The sequence below is a fragment of the Pagrus pagrus genome (assembly GCF_965226575.1).
Source record: "Pagrus pagrus genome assembly, contig: HAP1_SCAFFOLD_43, whole genome shotgun sequence".
Lineage (NCBI taxonomy): Eukaryota > Metazoa > Chordata > Actinopteri > Spariformes > Sparidae > Pagrus > Pagrus pagrus.
This window is the reverse complement of record NW_028175420.1, coordinates 127810-153991: the sequence shown is the minus strand read 5'-3', so window position 1 is coordinate 153991 and position 26182 is coordinate 127810. Positions and strand designations below refer to the sequence as shown.

Here is a 26182-nt window from a genome sequence, read left to right as displayed (position 1 = left end):
CTGTGCTTGTGACTTGTGAGGTTTAACTGGCCCTGCTTCCCAGTCTACCTCAAAGAAAGGCAGCTCTCTGAGGACTCCCTCTGCACTCTGGTGGTGACACAGGCAATGTGACTGAATCACTCAATGGCTCACTGAAATCGGCTACTGAACTCTGATCCTCCTCACTGCTCCCGTCAGGTTTGCATATTGGCGGGGTCATAAGGTCATAGAGTGTGGGTACATCATCGCCTAGAGCAGCCATTCCTGACCCCAATTGGGGTCGCGAGATGATTTCTGGGGGTCGCCAAATCATTTTGGAAAAATATAAATGCGCAAAATAATGAGCGTCCAACCGGATGTTACAAGGACGACGAGCGGTTGGTCTCAAACAGGCATTTTATTACTCAAAACCAGTTGCATGTCTGCCCTTCTCATTCACACATACAGACACGGCTCTCTCTCTACCCCGCCTCTCACCGTGGGGGGAAATAAAAAAAGAAAAAGAGAGAGAAAAAAGGCGCGTTGTTGTTTTAGCCACAGCTGCAGCAAGTTTGCTAGCTGGAAAAATGGAGCGATGGCTTAAAAGAAAAAGTGTTCCAGCACAAGACAGTCAGCAGCAGCAGCAGGGGTCCCAAGATCAGCCACCAGAACCACCACCTGAGAAACATATGGCACTGAGAGCTTGAAGCCAGCAAAACTAAAAAGACATTTAGAGACAAAACACAGCAGCTTAACTTATAAGCCAATTGATTTTTTTCAGCGCAGGGAGCAAGAACTAAAAAGGCAAAAAACAGTGGTGAGTGAATATTCTACAGTCCCTGCTAAGGCCCTGGCAGCTTCATATGAGGTCGCATATCTGGTGGCTCAATCGAAAAAGGCTCACACGATTGCGGAGAGTCTCATCCGTCCCGCAGCTGTAGCAATCACAAGAGCAATGCATGGGGAGAAAATATCTAACACTCTTTAACCATTCCCCTGTCAAATGACACCGTGGGGCGCCGCATTCAGGACATAGCAAATGACATTAAAGAGCAACTCATTGACAGAGTGAGGAAGAGCAAATTGATGAATGCACAGATGTGTCAGGAGATGCGCAGCTGCTGGCCTTTGTGAGGTACAGCTACGAGGACATGTTGTTTTGCTCATCAATGGAGGGAACATGCACTGGACGGGACATTTTCAACAAGCTCAACAGTAACATACAAAAAGAGAGACTGAGATGGGAGAGCTGTGTCTCTGTGTGCACAGATGGAGCTGGAGCTATGCAGGGGGCAAGAAAAGGTTTGAGGGCCTGCGTGTTAGAGGTAGCCCCCATGTGAAATTTCTGCACTGTATGATCCACAGGGAAGCACTTGCTGGCAGGTGTCCTCCAAACATCAGTTAAGATTGTCAATTTCATTAAATCACGGCCACTGCAAAGCAGACTCTTTGCCACACTCTGTCATGAAATGGGATCAGACCACGAAGGACTTCTCTTTCACACAGAGGTCAGGTGGCTTTCTCACAGCAAAGTTTTAACGAGGCTCTTTGAACTGCGTGAGGAGGTCCGCATATTTTTATCAGACTGTAGTTCTCCCCTTGCTGACTATCTGACTGACCCAAAGTGGGTCACGAGCCTCGCATATTTAGCCAGCATTTTTGACAAACTAAACAGCTTAAACTTGTCCCTACAAGGCCCAAACACAAATGTCCTTATTCTCTCTGATAAGGTCATGGCATTTAAGAGAAAGCTGAAGTGGTGGGCTGTGCGAGTGCAAGGGGGAAGTGTTGAAATGTTCCCTGAGCTTGATGACTTTATGGAGAGTTACGACATAACCATTCAAACTATGAAAGGAATTATTGCCTCTCACCTCAGAAGCCTGCTTGAAAGTTTCAATAAGTACTTCCCAAATGATGACACGCCGGAAAAGTACGACTGGATATGCCAGCCTTTCACCACCTCCACCGCACATCACCTGCCATCAGAGCTGCAGGACGCCCTGCTAGATCTCTCCTCTGACCGCACGTTACAGACTGCTATCTCGGCATGCGCACTGGAAGAGTCCTGGTTGTCAGTAGCAACAAAGTACGCAGCACTGTCAAAAGCTGCAACCGATGTACTATTTCCATTTGCATCCACATATCTGTGTGAAAAGACCTTTTCTGCACTGACAACAAAATACAGATGAATGACAACAAAATACAGATGAATACTGAAAAACAAATACAGATCACGACTCCTCAGAGTTGAGAGTGATCTTCGCGTGGCCGTGTCTAACATAAAGCCAAGAATGCAGCTGCTCTGTTCAAACAAGAGGCAAACAAAAGGCCCAGCCATCACATTACATAGTGGTTGCAGCTATTTGGCTTTGTGAAGAAAAAAAAAAGAAGACAACATTTATAGAGTTAGGAGTTTGTTTTAACAAAACTTGTTAAGTTGTTGTTATGACACAATGTTATGACGTTCTTTTTCATGTTTAAGCTCTCAGCAACATAGATGTTTAAAATGAAACATGGGCAGTTTTTCTCCCCAGTGTGTTTTGTTAAGGCTTCCTAATTAGCATGTGCTGGTTATCATTTTATTTCATTAAAAAGAAAAAAAGTTTGCGTTAATTGTTTACATTTTAACCGGCTCAACTACCAGCAATATGATGGGATGTAGCGACCATCGTCGGTCTGTAACTCACGTGAAAAGTCAGACTCTTGTTTGAAAATATTCAAAAGTGTTTCAAAATAAAATGATAAAGAAACTAATAGCTGAAGTGTGATCATAAGTGCTTGTCTGATTTGTAAATTCGACGTAGCCTACGGTGTATTGATTGTGTGTGGGTGGGGTGGGGGGGGGTCAAATCAATTCAAATTTTATTTGTATAGCCCAAATTCACAAATCACAGTTTGCCTCAGAGGGCTTTACAATCTGTACAGAGACGACACCCTCTGTCCTTCGACCCTCGATTCGAGTGGGGAAAAACTTGCCCCCAAAAAAAGGCCCTTTTAACAGGGAAAAAAAAATGCGGAAGAAACCTCAGGGAGAGCCACAGAGGAGGGATCCCTCTCCCAGGACGGACAGACGTGCAATAGATGTCGCATGTACAGAGCAGATCAACGAGATCACAATGTATTCAACTGCGGACAGCAGTGCATATTGAATTGGGGGTCGCGACTTAAAAAGGTTGAGAACCACTGGCCTGGAGTGTATGGCAATGTTGGAGCTAATGCCACAGGCAACATTAAAGTCTGCCCCCCCCCACAGTCAGATAAACTTCAGCTGTAGGATAAACATGCTCATCTCCATGAATACAGCTTATCCGTGATCTGTCTTTACTCCATTTATCTCTGGGGACCAAACCGGACAAAACTACAGTCTGAAAACCTGCAGAGTCAAGTAATGCTATTTCACGCTTTCAATTGATCAGAACTGGGGCTGCATGGCCTGCGTCCCTCACTGTACCCACTGTAGCTGGCCTTGGAGCAGAATAAAGGAAAGATGGTTTAGTGTGGCTCAAAGCTGGGCAAAATGGTTTTCTATGCCCTAAACCATTACAGTGGTAACACCTGACATCGACTTTTAGCATAGCTTGTGGCCTGGGGAGTAAACTGCCCATCACTTGAAAACCATCTACCTCGTGACTTGACCAAGCCCCTGTTTACCCCCAGAGGACTTACTTGAATGGACCTGGTGGTTCTCCCAGCCAAAGGTGGCAGCTCAGCTTCCTTTTCTGGCTGATGTGACGATGCCGGCCAGGCGTGCAGCTTCCTCTGCTGTCTTGGGGTCATGCTCTCTGATCCAGATCTCCAGCTCTGCATGGACCATCCTCAGGAACTGTTCAAGAATAATAGTGTCAACTAGTTCTTTAACTGTTGATTTCTCTGGCTTAACCCATTTGCAAAAAAGGTCTTTTAGATGCACATACAGCTCTCTTGGAGTTTCACCAGGCTCAAACTTGAGGGACCGGAATCTTCTGCAGTAAGTATCAGGTGTAATTTAATATTTTGCCAGAATTGCTGCTTTAACTTTGAATAGAATAGAATAGTCTTTATTGTCATTGTCGAGGCAATGACATTTTGTTGGAGTAGCCTTCCAGCTGCCTTGTACATATAAATAAATATAAAAATATAAAGAAAACAATCAACAATATAACAATAATTAAAATGTGTGCAAAGAAGTCCAAGCCTTAAAGGGACCAGTAGTGCAATGTGTGTGTGTAAGTGTGTGTTGATGGGGGGGGGTTTCAGTGTGGGAGGGGGGTGGAGTTCAGTAGTGTAACAGCTCTGTGGTAAAGGCGTTTTTTAGTCTTGTTGTGGGGGCGCTCAGTGTTCTGTAGCGCCTTCCTGAGGGCAGCGGGGCAAAGAAGCAGTGACCAGGGTGTGTGCTGTCTCTGGTAATTCTCTTAGCCTTCCGGATGCAGCGGGTCTGGAAGATGTCCTCTTGTCTGGGGAGCTTTTTCATATCTTTCAGATTCTTTCATGTCCATCAGAACACAAGCACTGCGGGCTTTGCCGGTGAGCAGAGGGACCAGACGCACAGCCCATCCATCTTTAGGCCAGTGACAAACCTGGGCCATTCTCTCAAATGTTGTTAAGAAATGCTCAATGTCATCATCTGGACATAATGGCAGTAGCTTGAGTTCCCTCTGTCTGACAACCCAACTTGCCTGGCTCATCATTTCATCTGGGTCATCAAAATCACCATAATTTTCATCATTTATTTGTGGGCGCTGACTCTCATCCATAGTGTCCGGCTCTGTTCTTTGTTCTTCTCTCCTCATGTTAACTTGTTGCTGCATTTGGGAGACTTGATACTGCATGCGTCTCCATCGCTGTTCTTGAAGTGAGGACTCTTTCTCTCTTTGCTGGTCTCTCTCCGTTTGTGCTCGCATGAGTGATTTCACCATACCTGCTAATTCATCCAGCTTGTCTTCTGTTTTAGCATCCGTCATGGTGTCTGGAGCACCTGCTCCGCAGGGCCCCTCATCTGGTTCTTCTTGGACATTTTTCTTCCCCTGCCTTGGCATCCTTTGCTGTAACGTGGGCCCCAGCTTCTGACACCACTTGTGAGAATGACCACAATTACGGCTGGATGGTGCAGCAAAAAATGATCTACAGGCAGGTTTAAGGTGGGTCACAGAGGTGGTTCTTTATTCCTCCATCTCAGCAAACAGCATAAACACATCAGTACGACAGCTGGTGTCACAGCTAATGACCCTGGAAGATTCCATCCACAGGGATCCACTGCCTATCAACATGTTTAATCCACCATTTTTATTCCTATATTTACACTACCTAATCAGTAACCTATATACACACCCTCATTTGCCTCCCCTAACAAAAAAAATACACATCCCACTTCATATTACATTTACTAAAATACAATACACACATCCACCACCCCCACACCAATTTACGCTTGGTTACCTTTTTACTGGGGGAAGCCTTTTGACTGCACACCCTGAAGACAAGACTGGTGAGTACACAACACACTTGACTTCTTCACTGCATGCACTTATTGAGCAACACAATACAAATTCTTAGCTTAGCTCCTTGTTGAAGCAATTAACAATTATTATGCACTGTTAACCCTCTGTCCCTCTGCTCTAGGTGGAGCTGCGTGGCACACACAGCACCCACCTGCAATACCAAGACCCGACCAAGGACAATAAACGTTCAATAAATACGATAAACATATCCATACAAATGTGCAAAAAATAGTGTTAAAATGTATTGTGCAAATCTCCAATAAAGTGCTGGTGCTCCTCTTAAAGTGTCTGTGCAATTATTAAACTGTAGTCACACTCAGTCCAAAGTGCGTGGTGCCATGTGTGCAAAGCAAGGTGACGATGTCCTCTTCGTCACAAGACAATACTTCAATTGTGCTGTAACAATGCGGACCATAAAAAAAAAAATTGTGTCAAAACATTTCAGTGCTATGAAAGATTCAAGTTTTAAAATTCTGTATTTGCATTCATCATTTGCAAATGCATTTGAATGTTGTAGAACTGATTTACAATCAACTTCTTCACTGTCACTGAATTACATCCAGTATTTACCTGAAAAAAGGCTCAATTAACCAATCTTTTAAACACTGTTTAATCTATTGAAGCTCACAGGGACTCAAGCTCTTATTTAGTCTGACGTGTTAATGTTGCTTACAAAAGGCATGTACATGTACATGCTGCACTGACTTTGGTTTATTACCGCAATACATCAATTTCGCCACCATATCAGACTGGGCAAGACTGGCCTGTAAATGTATATAAGTAAAGCTTACAGAGCTTTTTATGATTAAAAAGCACTATAACATTTGAATTTCTCAACTAATTTCAATGAGCCATTTTTATATTCAATGGTTTATTACTATTTTTTTACTACTCTCAAAACCAGTTGAGAAATTACAATGCTATAGCACTTTTCACCCAGAAAAACCACAGTTCCCTTGTTTATTTGTATTCGTGCACAGGCAAGTCTTTGCCAGGTCAAATATGGCGGCGACGTTGAGGTACAATCCAGCAGCCAATGCAGTGTCTATATTTCTATATTTTTGGTTGAAGTGGTGGGCGTAGTATTCTGATCTTTTACTTTACCTATACTTAAAGTAAAATAAATAATATCACACTTACAAGGAAATATCTTTCACTGCAAATGTTACTGAAGAATTTAAGCAGAATTGGGATAATGTAATTCAAATATTTTCAGTAAAAGTAATGGTTGCAGTAAACTATACCAGGTTGTGACTGTTTTATTCTACCTGATCAGCAACAATGCCTCTGCACCCCCAAACTCAGGGTTGAAAAGATGGAAGGAATCTTTTGTTTATTTTCAAACGCTTTTCATCTACTGATCTTGTGTAAAAATTCACCTTTGCAAGAAGGTCTTACAGCACCATCTCCAGAATATGCGCCATCCTCTGCTGATGGTTGTTTGCGTCTCTTGCGTGTTAGTGGGATGTTATCCCCCTCATTACCTGCAACATTATTTTCTGCTGAAATACATAATTTAGTCAGATATGTTCTTCAGTTGTGCTGTAACAATGCTGACCATAAAGTGTCAAAACACTTCAGTGCCATAAAAGATTAAAGTTTTAAAATTCTATATTTGTGTTAATTTGCAAATGTATTTGAACGTTGTGAGGAAATGTACCATAAAAGACGTCATCTTGAATATGAGACAAAAATAAATGGTACAACAACCTACTTAAAAACTAAATAAAAAATACCATCAATAGAAGGTGAATGGTTTCCTTCCTCTCTGCACCCATCTTTATCAACACTACCCAGAACTTTGTCTGCAGGAGACATACCAAGCTTATAAATCTGGTCAAACAAAAAGAATGGTAGACAAAGGAGAATGGAAATCAAACATACTATTTGGATCAATTGTGATTTCATTCAAATTCTTGTCATGGAACTCGACCAATCTTTCCTGCTCAAGTGCCATAAAAACTTTGCTGATCTTCGCGAGTTGCAGCGTCTTCTCAGCGAGTCGATAGAACTCACGATGTAGTCTGATGTCGTGGAAAGTTGGCCAGTTGGTCCATCTCCATGTCTGTCTTGTTCAGGACTGTTGAAAGGGTCGCAGAATGCTTTCACAGTTTGGTTGATGTCAATGCCTTGGGACACTTTGCACCACACGCATTTGCAAAGCCACGAATGCAGTCTGAACCATGGAAGTGTGACATAGCTGCAGGTCTCGCAAACATGTAACAATTGTCTTTAAGAACCCCTCAAGCCTCTCAAGGATGTCTAATGCACAGAGCATTTTTTAAGTCAGAAGAATTGGAACTGGTCTGCCTCGCTTTCCTCTGATGATAATCGTTGAGAAATGTCTGAGGTGGAAAAAAGCTCTGCAGACAGTGCCCAGTTCAAATCCTCATGGGGCTCAGATGTGTCCCTTGACAAAAATGCATCCTTCCCTGCATCTGTTGAATAGCAGGGTTTGTTTTAAACAGACCTTTGCCAGATCTATCCAGGCCTTTGTAGAAGGACGTTCGGACAGCGCACCACTGCATTCACCTTGGAAGTCATTTAGAAACCGATGCGTTTTTTGAATTTCTTCAGTAAAGGGAATTACAGTTGGTGCATTCCACTTGGCTTCAACAATGTTCCTCAGTGCTGTTGCAGAAACCATTGCATTCCACTTTTCACTGTGCACTTGCTGGAATTCTGTGGCATGCTTCACAAGTTCCTGATCATTGGATATTAGCGCCTGAGCTTTGATGAGCTTACTGACTTTTACCAGAGAGTTTCCAAGTTTAGTTGCAAGTAACGGAATGGCAAAAGTGTTTGTGCTGCTCTCATAGCCGCATGTCACTTTGACAGCTCTGACCAACTCTAGGTATAATTAATAAAATCCTCCATCTTTGTTATTGTAAATTGTGTAATGTAAATATGTAAATTTCCTGGCATTAGCCAGCAGTCGTCCCAGTTCACACATTTTTTCTCAAGTGCACTGTTGATTTTTTGCTGTCATCCCACCTTTATTGAGCATGTGCTCTCCAAACTCACGCGGCCATTTTTTTGTAATTTCTTTGAAAGGACTGGGATTCATAGCACTGAAAACTTCCCACAAGTGCCTGTTCATATGCAAAAGCACAAGACCTGTGTATGTACACAGAGCCTGAACACGGTTCTTTCCGGGCTTTGGTTTGATTGACCCAGGCTTGAGTTTACAAATTTGCACATGTCGCCACAGAACCTCTCTTGTAAAGAGTCCTTGGCAGTACGCACAGCTCATGATATCAGTTGCCTGCACTTCTTTTGGTGGCTGTTTCAATGGGACAAGTTGCCCCTTCCCTGACTCCATGACAGCAGCATTATGAACATAGTTGCCTCTGTGACGAATATATTCTAGCTGTTGTTTTCTCTCTTTGGATCCCTTTGGAAAGCTAAGAGCTCTTGACACATCCATTTTATCTTGGTGTGCACTTTCAAGATGCCTTGCAATTTTGGCATATGGCTTACTGCAATAGACACAGAAGTGTCTCTTATTGTAGACTCTTTTGCCATTTTTTTTTGGAAAGCACCAACAACTACGCTGCCATTGGGGTCCTGACTTGAGCAGGGTTCTTCTTCAATAGTGGTGACAGATGCGATGTAGTTGATGTCCAAGTCAGGTGTTGTGCCGTCACATATGGTGGGACTCTCCATACCGCAGTCATCCAGTAAAACATAAAGAAAGTATTTTCTTTGTTTGGGATCATGGCTTTCATCACTGTCTTAAGGGGGGGGGGTGGATACGGTACGGCACAGTGTCGCTGCACACAGTCTGTCAATCCGTGAGAGCGCGCGCGCACACACACAGCCTTATGGTACATGTATGTATAATGTGTGATGTGGTTAACACGGTTAAGTCCACTTCTGTGTGGCCCTATGAGCCTATCATGCCACTACAGCTGCAGAATGGTTTAAGCTACAGATTCTGTAGAGAACAACATCAGACCTTATAGAGCAGAAGTGTATTTTCTGTTAAGATTGGTTTCATTTCTTATCAGCAGCAATACACATGAGTTAGTTGGCTGACAGGAGGAGCAGGCATAGTGCTGCAGTTATGCAAAAAGATGAAGTCAAATACAGAGATGATCTGTTAATGTGTCATACTGGATTGGATTTAGGTTTCATAATGCAAAGACCTGATGTTTAGACTTGTGAGAAATTAAATAGTTTTCCATTGAGTAAGAAATATACTGTAAACACCATATCAGGATGTGAGAGCAAAAGGGGAGAAACCCCTTTTGCCGTAAGTGTCAGAGTCAGACGAGAGACAATTGCCTCTCGTCTGGGGTGTTACAGGAAGATAGATGGTAGATGAAATTTACATTCTAATGAAGTATCAAAAGGGTCACTGTCCTGGGAAAGAGACGATCCACCAAACATCAAGGGGTCATTGTTCTGGGAAGAAATGTTGTAACCCCCCACTCTGTTTTGTGTTTAAGTCAGAAACATTTGGAAGACGGGAGAGAACACTTCAGGTCTTCGCTCCATGCTGCATGTATTAAAGAGATCCGATTCATCACGCTGAGTCTACAATTCTTCTGAGATTTAGCAACTCTCAACCTCACAAAGGAGAATTTCCCTTACAGACTGTACACTTAATTTTCATATCACTTGCAAGACAGTTGGTTGTGGTTGAATATGAACAGATGTCTTACAGATGTCTCTTTCCCTATTTTGCAGGTACTTGGAGTACAAAGCAGGACCTGCATCACTGGCAATGGCAGACACCACACAGCAGACAATACCTTCCTTTGCACAAAGAATCCACTTATATGCCCATTCATCCAGGCAACAGGCCATTACACAAGCCATCCTCCAGGACCATGTCATTGGATGCTCTCTGCCCGTCTCTAGTAGAAAATCCAAATTTTAGACACTTTCTTTCTGTCATAGACTGCAAATACACTCCTGTGTCTAGGACCAGCTTGACAGAGAAGCAGATACCTTATCTAGTCAGTAAGGTTAAGGATGACATCATCAAAGCGGTGGAAGCTCAGGCAAGTGTTGCGCTTACAACCGACCTCTGGTCTGACAGGAGGCTTCGCTCCTTCCTTGGGGTTACTGCGCATATTGCCTGCGAAGACAAGGACTCCTACAGTTAAAAATCCTTTCTGCTGGATTGTCGGCATTTCACAGGGAAGCACTGTGGTGAACGAGTTGTAGTGAGCAGGTTTGGATATGTAATGAGCGCGCATGCGCGAGTGTTCAGATAGGAAGTGATGCTTCAGTAAAGAGTCAACTACACGTCTTGGTCTCTGGTCCGTTTGTTGTATTACGAGGTACAAATAAGTACAAGACATGGTGTCAGAAGTGACCGTCCTCGCCTCTGATAAGAAAGCAACTACCCGACGCAAGTAAACGGAAGGTTCGTTGCAGTTTACCGACGGGAAGAGAACTTTTCGCCAACTCCAGTGAAGTGAGTGAACTAGCAGAGCTAACGTGAAGCTACGTTGACACAACATCGGTCAATGATACAGAGGGGAGCCTTCGGAAAGTAAAACAGAATGGATTCTCTATTTTCGATTAGTCCACCAGAAGCATTTGACTTCGGAGACTTTGGTAGTTGGCCACATTGGAGCCGACGCTTTGAAAGATTCCGCATAGCAGCAGGACTTAATCAAAAAAGTCAAGAGTATCAAGGGAACTCCCTAGTGTACACTATGGGAGATATGGCGGATGATGTTCTGAACACGTTAGCACTGTCGGATGGGGACAAGAAAAACTATGACAAAGTAAAAGAAGCGTTTGACAAGCATTTCATTTGCAAGCATAACGTTATCTACGAGAGAGCTAAATTCAACAAACGTCGCCAGGAGCCCGGAGAAACGGCAGAAGCGTTTATTACAGCTGTGCATAAAATGGCTGAGCATTGCCAGTATGGAGTTCTCAAAGATGAGATGATCAGAGACCGCCTTGTCGTAGGTATCAAAGACCACGCACTTTCAGAGAAATAACAGCTAGATTCTGAGCTAACTCTTGTGAAAGCTACGACGAAAATCCGACAAAGTGAGGAAATTAAAAAGCAACAGCCTGTATTAAGAAGTAGCACTGATGCCACTGAGGCAAACATGGATGCAGTTGGATTCAAGTTCAAACAGAAATTCTCCCCACATGGGAAGAGTGGCTTTAAGCCGAAGGAAAGAACAGTGCAAAATTATGCAAATGATAAATGTGGCAGATGTGGAAGGATACATGAAAACTCATTCAATGCATGTTCCGCCCGCACTGCTGAGTGCAAGAAATGTAAGAAAAAGGGACATTTCGCCGCTGTCTGTAAAACTAAAATGAGAATGGAGGAAATTAAAGAAAGTGACTTGGATGAGAGAGTTGAGTCATTGTTCCTGGGCACAGTGAATTGTACAAAATCCGACACATGTTGGCAGAAGTCAGTTGCAGTGAATGGCCAGCAGATGGTGTTCAAGTTGGACACGGGCGCCGCAGTGACAGCTATCCCAGCACGCTTGTACTCAAAAAAGCTACACGGGGGGCTGTTACCGACAACCAAAAGACTGTGTGGACCAAGCAACGCTCCCATAGAGGTAAACGGACATTTTACTGCAGAGATTAGCCATAATGGAACTGTAGCAAAGCAGCAGGTGTACGTTGTGCCAGGTTTAGTGACTCCTTTGCTGGGATTACCTGCTATACAAGACCTTGACCTGCTCAATCCAGTACAGGCTATCACAACAGCGGAAACAAGCTACAAAGAACAATATCCCAGAGTTTTCACTGGCTTAGGTAAGCTACAGGGAGAATACAAAATTAAACTAAAAGACAATGCCTCTCCCTTTGCCCTCGCTGTGCCACGTCGCGTGCCATTGCCATTAAGGGGAAAAGTCCAAGAAGAGTTAAAAAGGATGGAGGAAATGGGTGTTATTTCTCCCATAGAGGAAGCTACAGAGTGGTGCTCAGGTATGGTTGTAGTACCAAAACCAAATGGAAAAATTAGAATATGCGTTGACCTAACCCGCCTGAATGAAAATGTGTGCAGGGAGCGACATATTCTTCCAGCAGTTGATGAAACACTAGCTAAACTAGCCGGAGCTAGAATTTTTTCCAAACTGGACGCCACTGCTGGTTTTTGGCAGGTGCCTTTGCACAGAGCTTCAGCCCCACTCACCACCTTCATCACGCCCTTTGGTCGTTATTGCTTTAATCGTCTCCCTTTTGGTATATCGTCGGCCCCTGAGCACTTCCAGAAGAGATTGACGCAACTGCTGGACGGCCTGGAGGGAACCTTATGTCATGCAGATGACATCCTGATTTTCGGTGCCACCCCCACAGAACATGATGAGAGAGTGCATAAAGTGTTGCAAAGACTGCAGCAGCATGGCCTCACTCTAAATGACAAATGTCAGTTTGCCGTGAAGCAGGTCAAATTTCTTGGACATGTTGTGAGTGCAGAAGGCACACATGCAGATCCAGAGAAGATCAGAGCGATTAGGGAGATGCCACCACCGACAGACGTGTCCGATGTGAAGCGCTTCATGGGAATGGTCAACTATGTGGGAAAGTTCTCACCTAACATTGCAGAGCTCACAGGACCTATTAGAGAACTCCTGAAAACAGAAAACATGTGGATGTGGGGAGCAGCGCAGCAGAGTGCATTTGATAGAGTGAAAGACGAGCTCAGTTCATCTGCTGTCCTTGCCCAGTACAGCCCAGACAAACCGACAAGAGTGTCAGCAGACGCCTCTTCGTATGGGTTAGGAGGGGTGCTGTCTCAGCTTCAAGACTCAGGAGATTGGAGGTCAGTGGCTTTCATATCCCGCAGTATGACTGAGACAGAGCGCAGATATGCCCAAATTGAGAAGGAGGCCCTTGCAGTCACCTGGGCTTGCGAAAGATTTCAGACTTACCTCCTGGGTCTGCACTTTGTGATGCGAACAGATCACAAACCGTTGATCAGTCTCCTCAGCTCAAGGCCGCTTGATGACGTCCCACCTCGCATCATGCGATTTAGGTTACGACTTATGCGTTTTTCCTACACGATCATACACGTACCAGGAAAAAACCTAGTGGCAGCCGACGCTTTATCAAGAGCGCCACTACAGTCGACAGCAACAGAGGATGACCTTGTGCTTCAGAATGACGTGAACGCTCATATCCAGGAGGTCATTCAGCAGCTCCCAGCCTCACCTGAGAAGTTGCTACAAATAAGGAGAGCTCAGGAGGAAGACCCCGTGTGTAAGCAGCTGTCCTCCCTGATCCACACAGGGTGGGAAAGAAACAGTTCGGCACCACAGTTAAAGCCCTTCTGGCAATACAGAAATGACCTGCTGATGGTAGATGGCCTGCTAATGAAAGGAAACAGGATACTGATCCCATTAAGCATGCAAAACGACATCTTGGACAAACTACACCAGGGTCATCAAGGCATGGTGAAATGCATGGCCAGGGCGCATGAATCAGTGTGGTGGCCAGGGCTGACCACACAAATCAGAGAGAAAGTACGTCAGTGTGAAATTTGCGCTAAAGAGTGTCAAAATGCCACAGAACCTCTGATAACCACACCCTTGCCTTCACGCCCTTGGGAGCGGCTAGCAGCTGACTTATTTGAGTGGAAGAAGGGTCAGTACTTAGTTGTCATTGATTATTATTCACGTTACATTGAAGTTGTCAATCTTACACGCACTTCAGCAACAGCTGTGATCGAGAAGATGAAAGCCATCTTTAGCCGCCACGGAGTGCCGGATACACTCGTCACAGACAACGGACCACAGTTTGCTGCCACTGAGTTTGCAGATTTTGCTAAGGATTACAACTTTCAACACGTAACCAGTAGCCCCCGTTACCCACAAAGCAACGGAGAAGCTGAACGGGCAGTAAAAACTGTCAAAGCCTTGCTGCAGAAGAGTGAGGACCCTCACAAAGCACTCATGACGTACAGAGCAACTCCTCTTGCTCATGGAGTATCACCTGCACAGCTCCTGATGGGGCGAAACATTCAAACACCCCTTCCGGTGAGTCCAAACACCCTCACACCAGCCTGGCCGGACTTAAGGGCTTTTGAGTTGAAAGACCAGGAGCTGAAAAGACAACAGGCTGAGGGATACAACAGACGACACAGAGCACGGGAGACACCACCTCTCAAGCCAGGTCAGAAGGTTTGGATACGGAACACAACACACACAGGAGTCGTCTCTGGCTCAGCAGGGACACCACGCTCTTATGTGGTTCAAACCTCCACCGGCAGTCTCCGGAGAAACCGTTCTCACCTGAGAGTGGTGCCTTCATCGTCTAAGGACCAGCCAGACTCTGCACAACACACCAGGGCTGGCAGGGAAGTCAAGCCTGTGAAAAGACTGAATTTGTAGTTTAGTGTTGTGTGTATACATGGAGCAGAATAAACTCCATACCACAACAGAGAGGATCAGGCAGTCTACCCTACCTCTCAGTTAGGTTATGTACTTACCTTAATGTTCAAAAAAAAAAAAAAAAAAAAAGAGAGAAAATGAGATGTGATAAGTGATGTAACATTGAAATCAACCAGTTAATCTAACCAGTTTACATATATGCTCATGTTTACAGTGATGGTTAACATGTCATCTGTTCCCCTGCGTAGAAGGTAAAATCTGCATTAGGCTTTAATAGCATATGATTTCAGTTTTCTATAAAGAAGTGGAAAGTCTCAGTTTAAAGGGGGAGATGTAGTGAGCAGGTTTGGATATGTAATGAGCGCGCATGCGCAAGTGTTCAGATAGGAAGTGATGCTTCAGTAAAGAGTCAACTACACGTCTTGGTCTCTGGTCCGTTTGTTGTATTACGAGGTACAAATAAGTACAAGACACGAATCACCTCAGAATTTGATGAAATTGTTGAGGAGTATGGCATTAGCAACAAAATAAGCTTCATTCTGACGGATAACATATCCAACATGAAGCGGGCCCTTAAAGTGAGATTGCCAGACTCAGAGCAACCTGAAAGTGACAGTGATGACCTTGATGATGAAATGATGTGGGAGGACGTAGAAGACTTTGAACAGCCGTGGTCATCAGGTGAACGCTTGTCTTGCTTCGCACACTCGCTCCAACTGGTCGTCAGTGATGGCATGAAAGAAGTGAAGGTAATTGCAAGAGCCATTGCTAAGGCCACCAAGTTCACAACCCTGCTTCACAGCAGTTCTAAGGTCAGAGACATGTTTGAGACCCACTTTGGGGCTAATAAATCTATCCCGGCAGCTAGCAATACCACAGGGCTGTCACAGAAATGTGCAGCGAATGTGATACAGAAAATATTGCGTTTTCAGTCCGAGAATGGGCCCAAGCTGAAAGACCTTTGTACTGTGCTTGAGCCTTTTTCTGAGGCAACAGACCTCACAGAAGGAGATATTGTGGTTACCATCAGCATGTTGGTCCCCACCGTCCTGGAACTTACCTCAACAAGATGGAAGTGCAGCTGCCGCAGATTGTGACAATAGTTAGAGCACTAAAAAAGTCTTTAGAGAAGAGGTTCTCAGGGATCTTCAGATGGATCAACATGGAGCAGGGGGATCCCGAGGAGCCATTTAATCATCGGATCTACTTCCTTGCCGCCACCGGCATAACTTTTTTAAATGATGATGACCCTTGCTGCTATTGTGTCACGTGATTTGATTGGCTGGTTTCGCACGCAGACGGCACGTTACATTTGACCTTTTGACGTTGCTTGGCGTAGGCTATTAACCGCTAGCTTGCGAGTTAGCATCATGGACCGATTTACTTTCGTTATCCCAAAAAAATGAGTGAGAGTGGACGATGGCGGTTGCGGCGATTCACACACACATTCCAGCGCCAGCATGGAGGATAGAGTGATGGTGCCAAACGTGGAGAATGAGAATGAAGGGGAGGATGAAGACAAGGAAGAGGCATTAACTGGAACGGCGTCAGCGGAATCAGCGGCGACTGCTGCATCCGCAGAGGGTTTATTTCCAACAACAACAGACTCTGACTCTGAGACCAGAGGTAATGCTAACAGACACGAAAATGAGAACGGTGCCGAGATGGAAGGGCGTGCTTCAACGAGCGGTGAAACTGTGGTCACGGGCGGCAGGAATCTTGGTGGCCCTGTGGATTTGAGCCAAGACCCAGCAGAGGGACCGAGGCGGCCTCAACTCCAGTCATACATGCGTCAGAGATTTGGATCCTATTCCCAGCCAACTTTAAGGAGTTTTAACTACTTGTGGTTCAAACAGTATTCGTGGCTGCAATACTCGCTGTCAATTGATGAGGCCATTTGCCATGCCTGTAGGCATTTTTTCCACCACCTTGGCCATGGGCCGAGTCACACAGAAAAGAGCTTCACCCATGCCGGGTTCACAAACTGGAGAAAAGGAGCAGAGAAACTGGCTCAGCACAATGCAAGTGCTTCTCACAGACTAGCCATGGAAGGATGGTGTGAGTTTAAGGAAAAACAGAAAAGCGGGTCGAGGATTTTGACGCACCTTGATACTGGACATAGCAAGATTGTACAAGAAAACAGGCAGTACATGCAAGCAGTGGTGGAGTCACTGCAGTTTACAGCTTGTCAAACGATTGGACAGAGGGGGCACAGAGAGGATGAGCAGTCCACCAACAGAGGTAATTTCCTTGAACTGTTAAATCTGCTGGGGAAATTTGACAGTACTGTGTCAAAGAAATTATCTAGTGGACCCGGTAATGCTAAATATGTGCACCATGATATTCAAAATGAGCTGATTGATATTATGTCCAGCATGGTGAGAGAACAAGTAAGCAACGAGGTTAAGCTAGGAGAGCACTTTGCTCTAATGGTGGATGAAACAAAAGATGTGAGCAAGAAAGAGCAGATATCTGTTGTTCTGCGTTGCCTAAATAATGACAACATTCATGAGGAGTTTCTGGACTTTATCCCTGCAGATGGCTTGGATGCACAGTCTTTACTCAAGTCAGTTAAACAGACATTGGCTAAGTGCAACATAGACAAAAATGCATGCATTGCACAGTGCTATGACGGGGCATCTGTCATGTCCGGGTGCAACAACGGTGTCCAGGAAAAATTTCGCCAAGAAGTGCCACATGCACTTTACATCCATTGCGAAGCGCACAGACTAAACTTAGTTTTAGTTGACTGTGTGCATAATGTGAAACCAGCTGCAGAATGCTTTGCAACAGTCCAGATGCTGTACAACTTTTTTTCTGGGGCAGTGACACACAAGGTGTTCATGGAGAAACAGCAAGAACTCGAGCCCACTAAACGAACAGCAGAACTGAAAAGACTATCAGATACCAGATGGGCCTGCCAATATTCTACACTGTGGGCAATAAAAAGAACAATCCCTTATATCTTAGCAACTCTTGTGGATGTGAGCAACCAGACGAATGCTCATAGAGCTACTGAAGCGAAATCACTGATTGGACTTATTGATGCACAGTTTGTTCTGCACATCTATATGCTGGAGAGCATATTTAGTCTCACAAAAACCTTATCTGATCATCTACAGGCCACAGATTTGGAGCTGGCATCTGCCATTGACCTGGTCTTTGCAGTTGTTGATGCCCTCAATGACAAACGCAATGCTGAAACATGGACAAAAATCTGGGACTGTGCCAGTGACATGTGTGAGTCACTTAGCATTGACATGCAGCGCCCACAAGTGAGGAGAAAAAAACAGCCCCGCCACCTGCTGGAGTTTGTGGTGAACAGCCAAACAGGATCAAAAGAGCCACTGGAAACTTCAGATGACTATTGCAAGCACTGCTTTTTCCCCAGTAATCGACAGATTAATCAGTGAATTGAACAGGCGATTTTCTTCTGAAAGCTGCCACATTCTGAAAGGAGCAGCAGCTGTTAACCCCAAACACAAGACATTCATGGACAAAAATGCCCTTTTGCCCATGGCTAAACACTGTAGAGTCTTGGAGGAAAACCTTGGAGCAGAACTTCACCAGGTAAAAAGACTTATTGTGAGGAAAAAACAAAGTGGGGACGTTGTCAGCACCACCCATGATGTGCTGGTGCTATTGAGGACATACAAGGATGCTTTTGTCGACCTGTGCAAACTTGTGTGCATCTCCATGACACTGCCCATCACATCAGCTGCATGTGAGAGGAGTTTTTCCTGCTTACGGCGTTTAAAAACCTACCTCAGGAACAGAAGTGGATATGCCCGAACCAGCAATCTGGGTGTGCTGGCAATCAGCTCCAAAAAGGACCAAAGAACTGGATGTGGATGCAGTCATTGACCGCTTCGCAGCTAATCACAACAACAGGCGGATCATTCTCTTATGACTAGTGAGTACACAATTCTTTTTTGACAGGTCTGAATTATGCTACTTATTGTTTGTTAGTTTCAGTGGAGCCCTAAAAGGAGGGGAGAACAGAGGAGGATGGGAGTGGAGAGGAGTTTATAGGACACACAAGAGGAGTGACACACAAGTTATGTAGCCTGTAACAGTTTATTTTGTTAGATGGCTTTGTATATTTAACTATATACTGTGCTACATTTGTTGCTGCTCACAGTTGCACTATTTTGTAAATCTACAGATGTTCTCTGTGGTGCTTGTTAAAATAATTCACAGTGCTTATGATGTTACATGTTACAGCCTGAAACACAAGTCGGACAAGATCTGGAACCCTTTCTATTTAGTTTTGGAGTGATGGTGATCAGCTGCTGTTTTTGTTTTGTGCCGTCATGTTATTTGGTTAGGGGACATAAATACTGGGTTGATTGTATGATTGTTTTGATAATTGAAGTAAAGCAAAACACAAAACCCTTATGTACAGTATATTAATCTGGGATCAATAAATCTTATTATTAAGATTATTTTTTTGGTGTTTGTTGTGTCAGAATTCACTAGCACCTCCTATAAACAATCCGGCCCCCCCCCATGGACCCCCCAGTAATAAATCTCTGGAGCCGCCACTACTTGTCCCCAGTTTGGTTTGAGCTGGGTAGATTTAGATGTCCATAATGGGGACATCTGTCTGGTAGCTGAAGTCCGTGGTATAAAGTGTGACGAGGAAAGGAGAGAGGACAGTCCCTTGTGGAGCCCCGGTGTTGCTGACCACAGCATCTGACACACAGTTCCGCAAGCGCACGTACTGTGGTCGGCCAGTGAGGTAATCCACAATCCAGGACACAAGGGGGGGATCCACCAGCATCGCCGTCAGCTTGTCACCCAGTAGAGCAGGCCTGATGGTATTGAAAGCACTGGAGAAGTCAAAGAAAGTGACCCTCACAGTGCTCCCCGGCATGTCCAGGTGGGCGTGGACACGGTTCAGCAGGAAGATAATGGCATCCCCGACTCCAATCCGGGGCCGGTAGGCGAACTGGAGGGGATCCAGGTGCGGCCTGACCATAGGCCTGAGCTGCTCCAGGACGAGTCTCTCAAGGGTCTTCATGATATGTGACGTCAGTGCCACCGGTCCGAGAAACCACTGGGCTGCGGCGTCTTTGGCACTGGAACGAGGCAGGACGTCTTCCATATCACAGGGACCTTCTGGAGGCTAAGGCTCATGTTGAAGACACGATGAAGCACTCCACAGAGCTGTTCGGCGCAGGCTCTGAGAAACCGTGGGCTGAAACCGTCAGGGCCTGCAGCCTTACCGGCGGGGAGTTTGCTCAGCTGTCTCCTGACATGAAGCGGTGTAAACAGTGCAGGTCGAGGAGGGGGAGAGTTGGAGTCCACAATGAGAGGAGGCCAGGTAGCATGGGAGCCAGAGTAGGTGTGAGGAGTGGGGGATGGGTGTGAGGTGCTCAAGAAGTTGGATGGGGTGCTAGCAGGAGGAGGAGGGGGGGTCTGAAGCTGTGGTGGCTGGAGACAGTCAACAGGAGAGCCAGCAGGGGCCAGGGCTGCAGTGTCAAATCTATTGAAGAATAGATTTAACTCATTGGCCCTAGCCACACTACCCTCAGCTCCACTGCTAGTTGGTCTGAAGCCGGTAATGGTCCTCATACCACTCCAGACCTCCCTCATGTTATTCTGCTGGAGTTTCCACTCCAGCTTCCTTCTGTAGCCGTCCTTAGCCTCTTTGATCTTGACATTCAGGTCCCTCTGAATGTCCCTCAGCTCCTCCTCTTTTGTAAGTCAAGGCTTGTTGTTTGGGTAACAGCGCACAGTCCTTGCTGGGACAATGCCCTCCACACAGAAATTAATGTAGTCCGTAATGCACTCAGTAAGGCCATCAATGTCCTCTCTGTGTGGCTCACAGAGTACATTCCAGTCAGTCACCTCAAAGCAGCCCTGCAGTGCCTCATAGCAGTCCTCTGACCATGTCCTCACTGTGTTTGTGGTCACAGGCAGCCTCTTCACTAGAGGCACATAGCAGGGGGTGAGAAGCACCAGGTTGTGATCTGATCTTCCCAGTGGGGGGAGAGACGTGGAGGTGTATGCGTCCTTTACATTAGCATACAGCAGGTCCAGGGTCTTCTCCTCTATGGTTTTACAGGTCACATACTGGGTGAATTTCGGGAGTGTTTTTTTAATGGAGACATGGTCGAAGTCACCCGAGATTATAATGAGAGCACTCGGGTGAGCAGTCTGTAGTCCGGCTATTGTCGAGTGGATGACGTCACATGCCGACATCGGGTTAGCGGACGGTGGAATATACACAGCCACGACAATAGCATGTGAGAATTCATGGGGTACATAGTAGGGACGGAGAGCCACAGCTAACAGTTCAATATCCGAGCTGCAGATGCGGTCTTTGATAGTAATGTGACCAGGATTGCACCACCTGTTGTTCACATAAACAGCAAGCCCCCCTCCTTTGCGCTTACCGCTCATAGTGCAGTCCCTGTCAGCCTGGACAGTGTGGAAACCCTCCATGGAAACATTGTGAAAACATTGTGAAACATTGTGCTTATAATGGCCTTTGAATAAATATATGGCATCATTGGCCTTTGAATAATATTTGCATATCGTTGTGATTGATTAAGCATTAGGCCTATGCCATTTCAGTGATGCTGATATTATACGGTGTAATTTGGCTACTATAATTGGAAATAATGCAATTTCAAGTTGATAATTGTGTGTATCTTTTATATTTAAAATTCACGTTTCATCTACAAATTAAGTACAATTTAAATCATATTTAATTTAAATCATAACATGTTTCCCATAGACTTTTTTTGAGGTGCAGGGTGGTGTTGGAGGCTTGTTATTTTGTTAGATGACTTTGGGACTATAGTCATGTCAGTCCTTAACAGCACTCAAGAAGTCAATCCTCAAATAGTGTAGAAATAGCGGTCATGCAATTGCTACACATATTTGATGCATTATGATACATGCACTGTCTCTGTATTATTGTGCCTGTAGTTGAAATAATACAATCTCATATTTATACTAAGCAGCTGAACCCAATATGGTGCTTATGTTCTACAACTCGTGCAAAATGGCAAAAAAAAATAGTTTTCTTTTGGTCTCGGTCTTGAGCTGAACTAGTCTTGGTCTTGACTTGGTCTGCCTTGGTCTTGGTACTCGATACTCTCTGGTCTTGGTAGTGTCTTGGTCTCGGTTTAGGCAGTCTTGACTAAAAGTCTAGTTGTCACACATCTTGAGAACAAGAAGCTTAGTGGGGACATTTCACACACCCCGTTGTCATCATTTATGGGGACCAGTTGTCTCCAGGTCATCAGAAACCTCACACAAAGTTTGTACTCGTACACCAGAGTAAAAGTGCATTGTGGGGACGTCATGAATTTCCCTGATTAGAGCAATATTTCTGTCCAAGGAAAATGTCTACTAAAGTTCAGATCTATCCTAAATGTCCCTTAAATCATCTGCCTTATGGGTGCAGTAGATCAAACTGTATGGCTCACCTGATTCACAATAGATTTCCCTCATATTGACCTTACTTGTTGCATTTACTTGCTTAAAGATAACAGCACTAAAAGAAGACTCAGAGACTCCAGAAGTTAACATCAACTATGAACGTACCTGTTGATAAGTGTCCTGTGGACAAGAAGCATCAGTTATCTCCATCTCTGTAACGACAGCATGGTTGGAGCCTGTGACAGGAGGAACATCCCTTGTGGTTGTGGTCGTCTGCAATGATTTCATGGAAGAAAAAAAATAAAAAATATGTTAAGCAATTGGTCAATTTGATGTTAACACTAATAATATTCAATTAGAGTAATACATTTCCTTAAGGACTTAGCTCTAAAGATAAAGACATGCCTACACACCAGACTTCAGAGGAAAACAAACACCCAATTCTACTGCATTTTTTCCTACAATTACTTCAGCTATTGTGTGCTGTCACACATCTTGAAAACAAGAAGCTTAGTGGGGACATTTCACACACCACGTTGTCATCATTTATGGGGACCAGTTGTCTCCAGGTCATCAGAAACAAAAAAAGTTTGTACTCGTACACCAGAGTAAAAGTGCACTGTGGGGACGTTGTGAATGTCCCCGATTAGAGTAATATTTCTGCCAAAGGAAAACATGTCTATTAAAGTTCAGATCTGTCCTAAATGTCATAAATTCGTGAAAGTATTCATACACAGATTGATTAGATTTCATTTATTTTTCAAATGACGCTACATTCAACCACCATGTTATTCTGAGACAATAAACCCTACACACTTAAACACTGTGCAGTTGTGACACAAACTTGCATTCGCCATGGGCAGTCATCTCCTCCATAGTCATATGTAATTTCCTCACCTTCCTTTATGTCACATAAGTGTGGTCTTCCTTCCACATCAATTTTTTTCATCTTACAATTTGGATGTCTGTGTTCATTTTTATTTATTTATTTATCTATTTGATTAGGACAATGCATATTAATCAACATATCAGCGAAAAGCATCAATGTAAATATGCCGGAGTTAGCACAGTTGCTAAATTTTATCCGTTGTCCTAAGGCAGGATAAAACATGTAGAAATCTTACAAAAAATAAGTCTTGCTTCACATCAAAGTTAAAAGTCCATACACAAAGTAGAAAAGAAGAAGTGGTTACCCATGAGAGCATCATCATTAACTAAACACCCAAATAAACCGTCTTCTCTGGAGGCATCAATACTTAAAAAGGATAAAAAAACAAGTAAAGGGAGGGGGAAAATATTACAGAAATGAAAATAGTCTCCTACAGGTCCTATACAATTATTTGTTTTAACTTTGATACATTTCGAAATGTATTTCATTTACATTGCAGGATCATATTAGCAGATGGCAAAATGGCGATCACTGATTGTGCAAGCCTGTATGTCAAATTTAACAATGTATATAACTATAAAGCAGTATAGTAACTGAAAATCTTACCACCATGTTTTCCCTCTCCACTTGAATGCAAACAAAAATGCAGAGCATGAGGAGTGGTAAGAGCTTCTTCTCCTCTGGGCTTTGTCATCATCAATCAAATCTCCCCTGTATTCAACTACAAAGTCTCCTTTGCAGAATGAACCTTGGGTGAATAAACCACGTCCTGTAAGAAAAAAATAAGACAAAAAAAAAAATTATGTCCACTACAATTGTTTTTTGATCTGTTGCTTAATGTATTAAAAAATACACACTGTAGATAAAGAGCGAGAATAATGACTAATTTGAATTTATGAAAAAATGGTAGTGGTGTGCTCATGCCCTGTCTTTATACTGTCAAACTCAAGAAAATGCTGGGGCTCTTAAAGAAAAGGGTCAACATGAGAAAAAAATGTTTTCAGCCACGAAGCTGCTGCTGAGGTGATACATGCAGGCAGTGCATCACCTCAGCAGAGGGAGGAGGACAGGGTGAATGGCTGTTACTGACTGACGTCTGTATTCTTTATCCTTTCTAAACTTCACTCAATATTATGATTTTAAAGAATATGTATTTATGTTTACCTACATTTTGACTCATTTCCAGTGATATATTAGTTTATATAGTGATGTTCCTGCTGTTAGCTTTACTGTTGCTGCTCTAGAAACAATAAATAATAATAGATAAAAAATTCTTATTATCTGTTTAGCACATAAACAAAAACATGAGTTCACTCAAGCAATACAGGCAAAGGCACCGAAGCAACAAACACTCGTGGATACTTTCCAAAGGAAAAAGAAATATCCTCGAGTCAGCGACATGGCAACAAATATTACAGAGGTCATTGAATTCATCGCTCCGGATAACCAGCCCACCTCTGTGGTAGAGGATCAGGGTTTACTTACTGACTTTGTTTACTTGTTGTTTTTGTTAAACTAATGAAAACCAATGTTGCAATAGGGTATGCAGAATAAGAAAGAGCCATATGAAAGTATTTACTTTGTTTCAACAAAATAAAAAAAAGCTATTAAGAACAGCTTGGATGCAGGTGTTTTTTTTCGTAATGCAGCTGTATTATCTAAGAAAATATTGGGCTAAGTATCGGATCGGGACTTGGTATCGGCAGATACTAAATATTAAATGACTCAGATCGGGATCAAACTGCAAAGAAATTAATAAAAAATGAGATAGCTTAGGCATCAGTTCTAGTAAAATAAGGTTACAGGGTTTTAAACAATATGTTACCCAAGTAGCATATGGACTCTTCCCCTTAGCAAACTGAAAAACAGCAAGCGTAAACATTCCATTTTTACCATCTCTTTTTTTTTTTATTGTGCTATTCCAGCTCAATTTCTGTTAAATCCAGCTTGAATTTAGTTGTGAAATATTGAGTTTATTGTGTAATGAAATCAATCAGTACAGTGGGGCCCCCAAATCCTTCATTTAACATATTGTTCATTTATTATTTTCTTCTATGATATATATATATACACATATATTCTCTGAATTTGATTTCCACTGGCATGATTTAGGTTACACATCCACTACATTCTTAATTAATATTCTAAGCAAAACCTGGCTTGCTACACTGTTTAATGACTATAACCAACCAACACTAAATCTTCGATATTAACTGCGCCTCGTCTGAAAAGCATGGCTCTAAAAACTTTGCCCACTTCAATATGGTTGGATTATCGTAGCCCACATAAGCATGACTTCCGGTCAAATTGTGATCAAGTCAAGTGCATTGTGCTGCGAAACCAACCACCCATCCCCCCACACCAGGTGTGATGGACTCAGTGAATATAGCCGCTACATTCCTACCGTGGCAAACATAAAATATAAAAAATAAATAAAATAACTGACACCCGAACATACAAATGACCTTAATTTTAACGAGTCAGTCCACCCTGGTGACCGAAAACTCTGATAACTGTCTTAAGCTGACTGTGACTGTTAGCAAGTGCTAATTTATGATACACCTGTGTTCGGCAAGCGACCTTTAAACAAGAAAGCCGACAGTTTTAGTAAATAAAAAATGGCTACACAACGCATCAAACTGTCATGGCTTGTCATGGTTACGCTACTGTATATTTTAATGAAATACTTAGTACTTACTGAACACGCTGCTTGTTATACCCTGTTTCATCGACTTCAGCGGTGGCACGGCGCTGTAACGCCGGCGGTTGTATGATAGTCCACTTCCTGTTAGATTTCACATTAAAAGCCTACCGGCGGAAGTGACAATGTAATGGCGATTTAATGAAGGGAAGGTAACGTGCTACTCAGCGAATTAAACGGGTTTCCTAGTCTGGTCTGCAGGGGCTTTGTCACAAATCATTTTGCTTGCCATAAGAGCAGATATTGAGATCTCATATCTCCCATTAACATATATAAATATATATTTGTTTTCCCCTTTTCATTGCTTTTAGAAATGGAATCATGGACAATATAGAAAATATATACAAAACAAAAATATATAACAAAAAAAACCTCTTCAGTGTCAAAGTGAAAACAGATTTCTACAAATTGATGTAAATTAACTGAATATATA

The 26182-nt window shown here is 43.6% G+C and overlaps 1 protein-coding gene across 8 annotated transcripts in view; it reads right to left on the bottom strand.

Moving 5' to 3' along the window:
* LOC311253765 (uncharacterized protein) overlaps positions 1-25840 on the bottom strand; it is a 34848-nt gene extending 9008 nt beyond the window's left edge. For 5 of the 8 annotated variants that reach the window (XR_014621881.1, XR_014621884.1, XM_084384240.1 and 2 more), the window contains exons 1-3: positions 25747-25840; positions 23655-23817; positions 22325-22432 (exon numbers count right to left, since the gene is read on the bottom strand). Coding sequence is in view for 3 of the 8 variants with exons in the window: in XM_084384240.1 (XP_084240366.1) it covers positions 22325-22356 (32 nt within the window). In the remaining 5 variants the exon portion in view is untranslated. Of the gene's footprint in view, positions 1-3624; positions 3782-6814; positions 6938-22324; positions 22433-23654; positions 23818-25746 lie in introns of all 8 variants that reach the window. The other 3 variants (XR_014621880.1, XR_014621882.1, XR_014621883.1) reach the window with 2 other exon arrangements.
* Between the last annotated feature and the right edge of the window lie 342 nt (positions 25841-26182).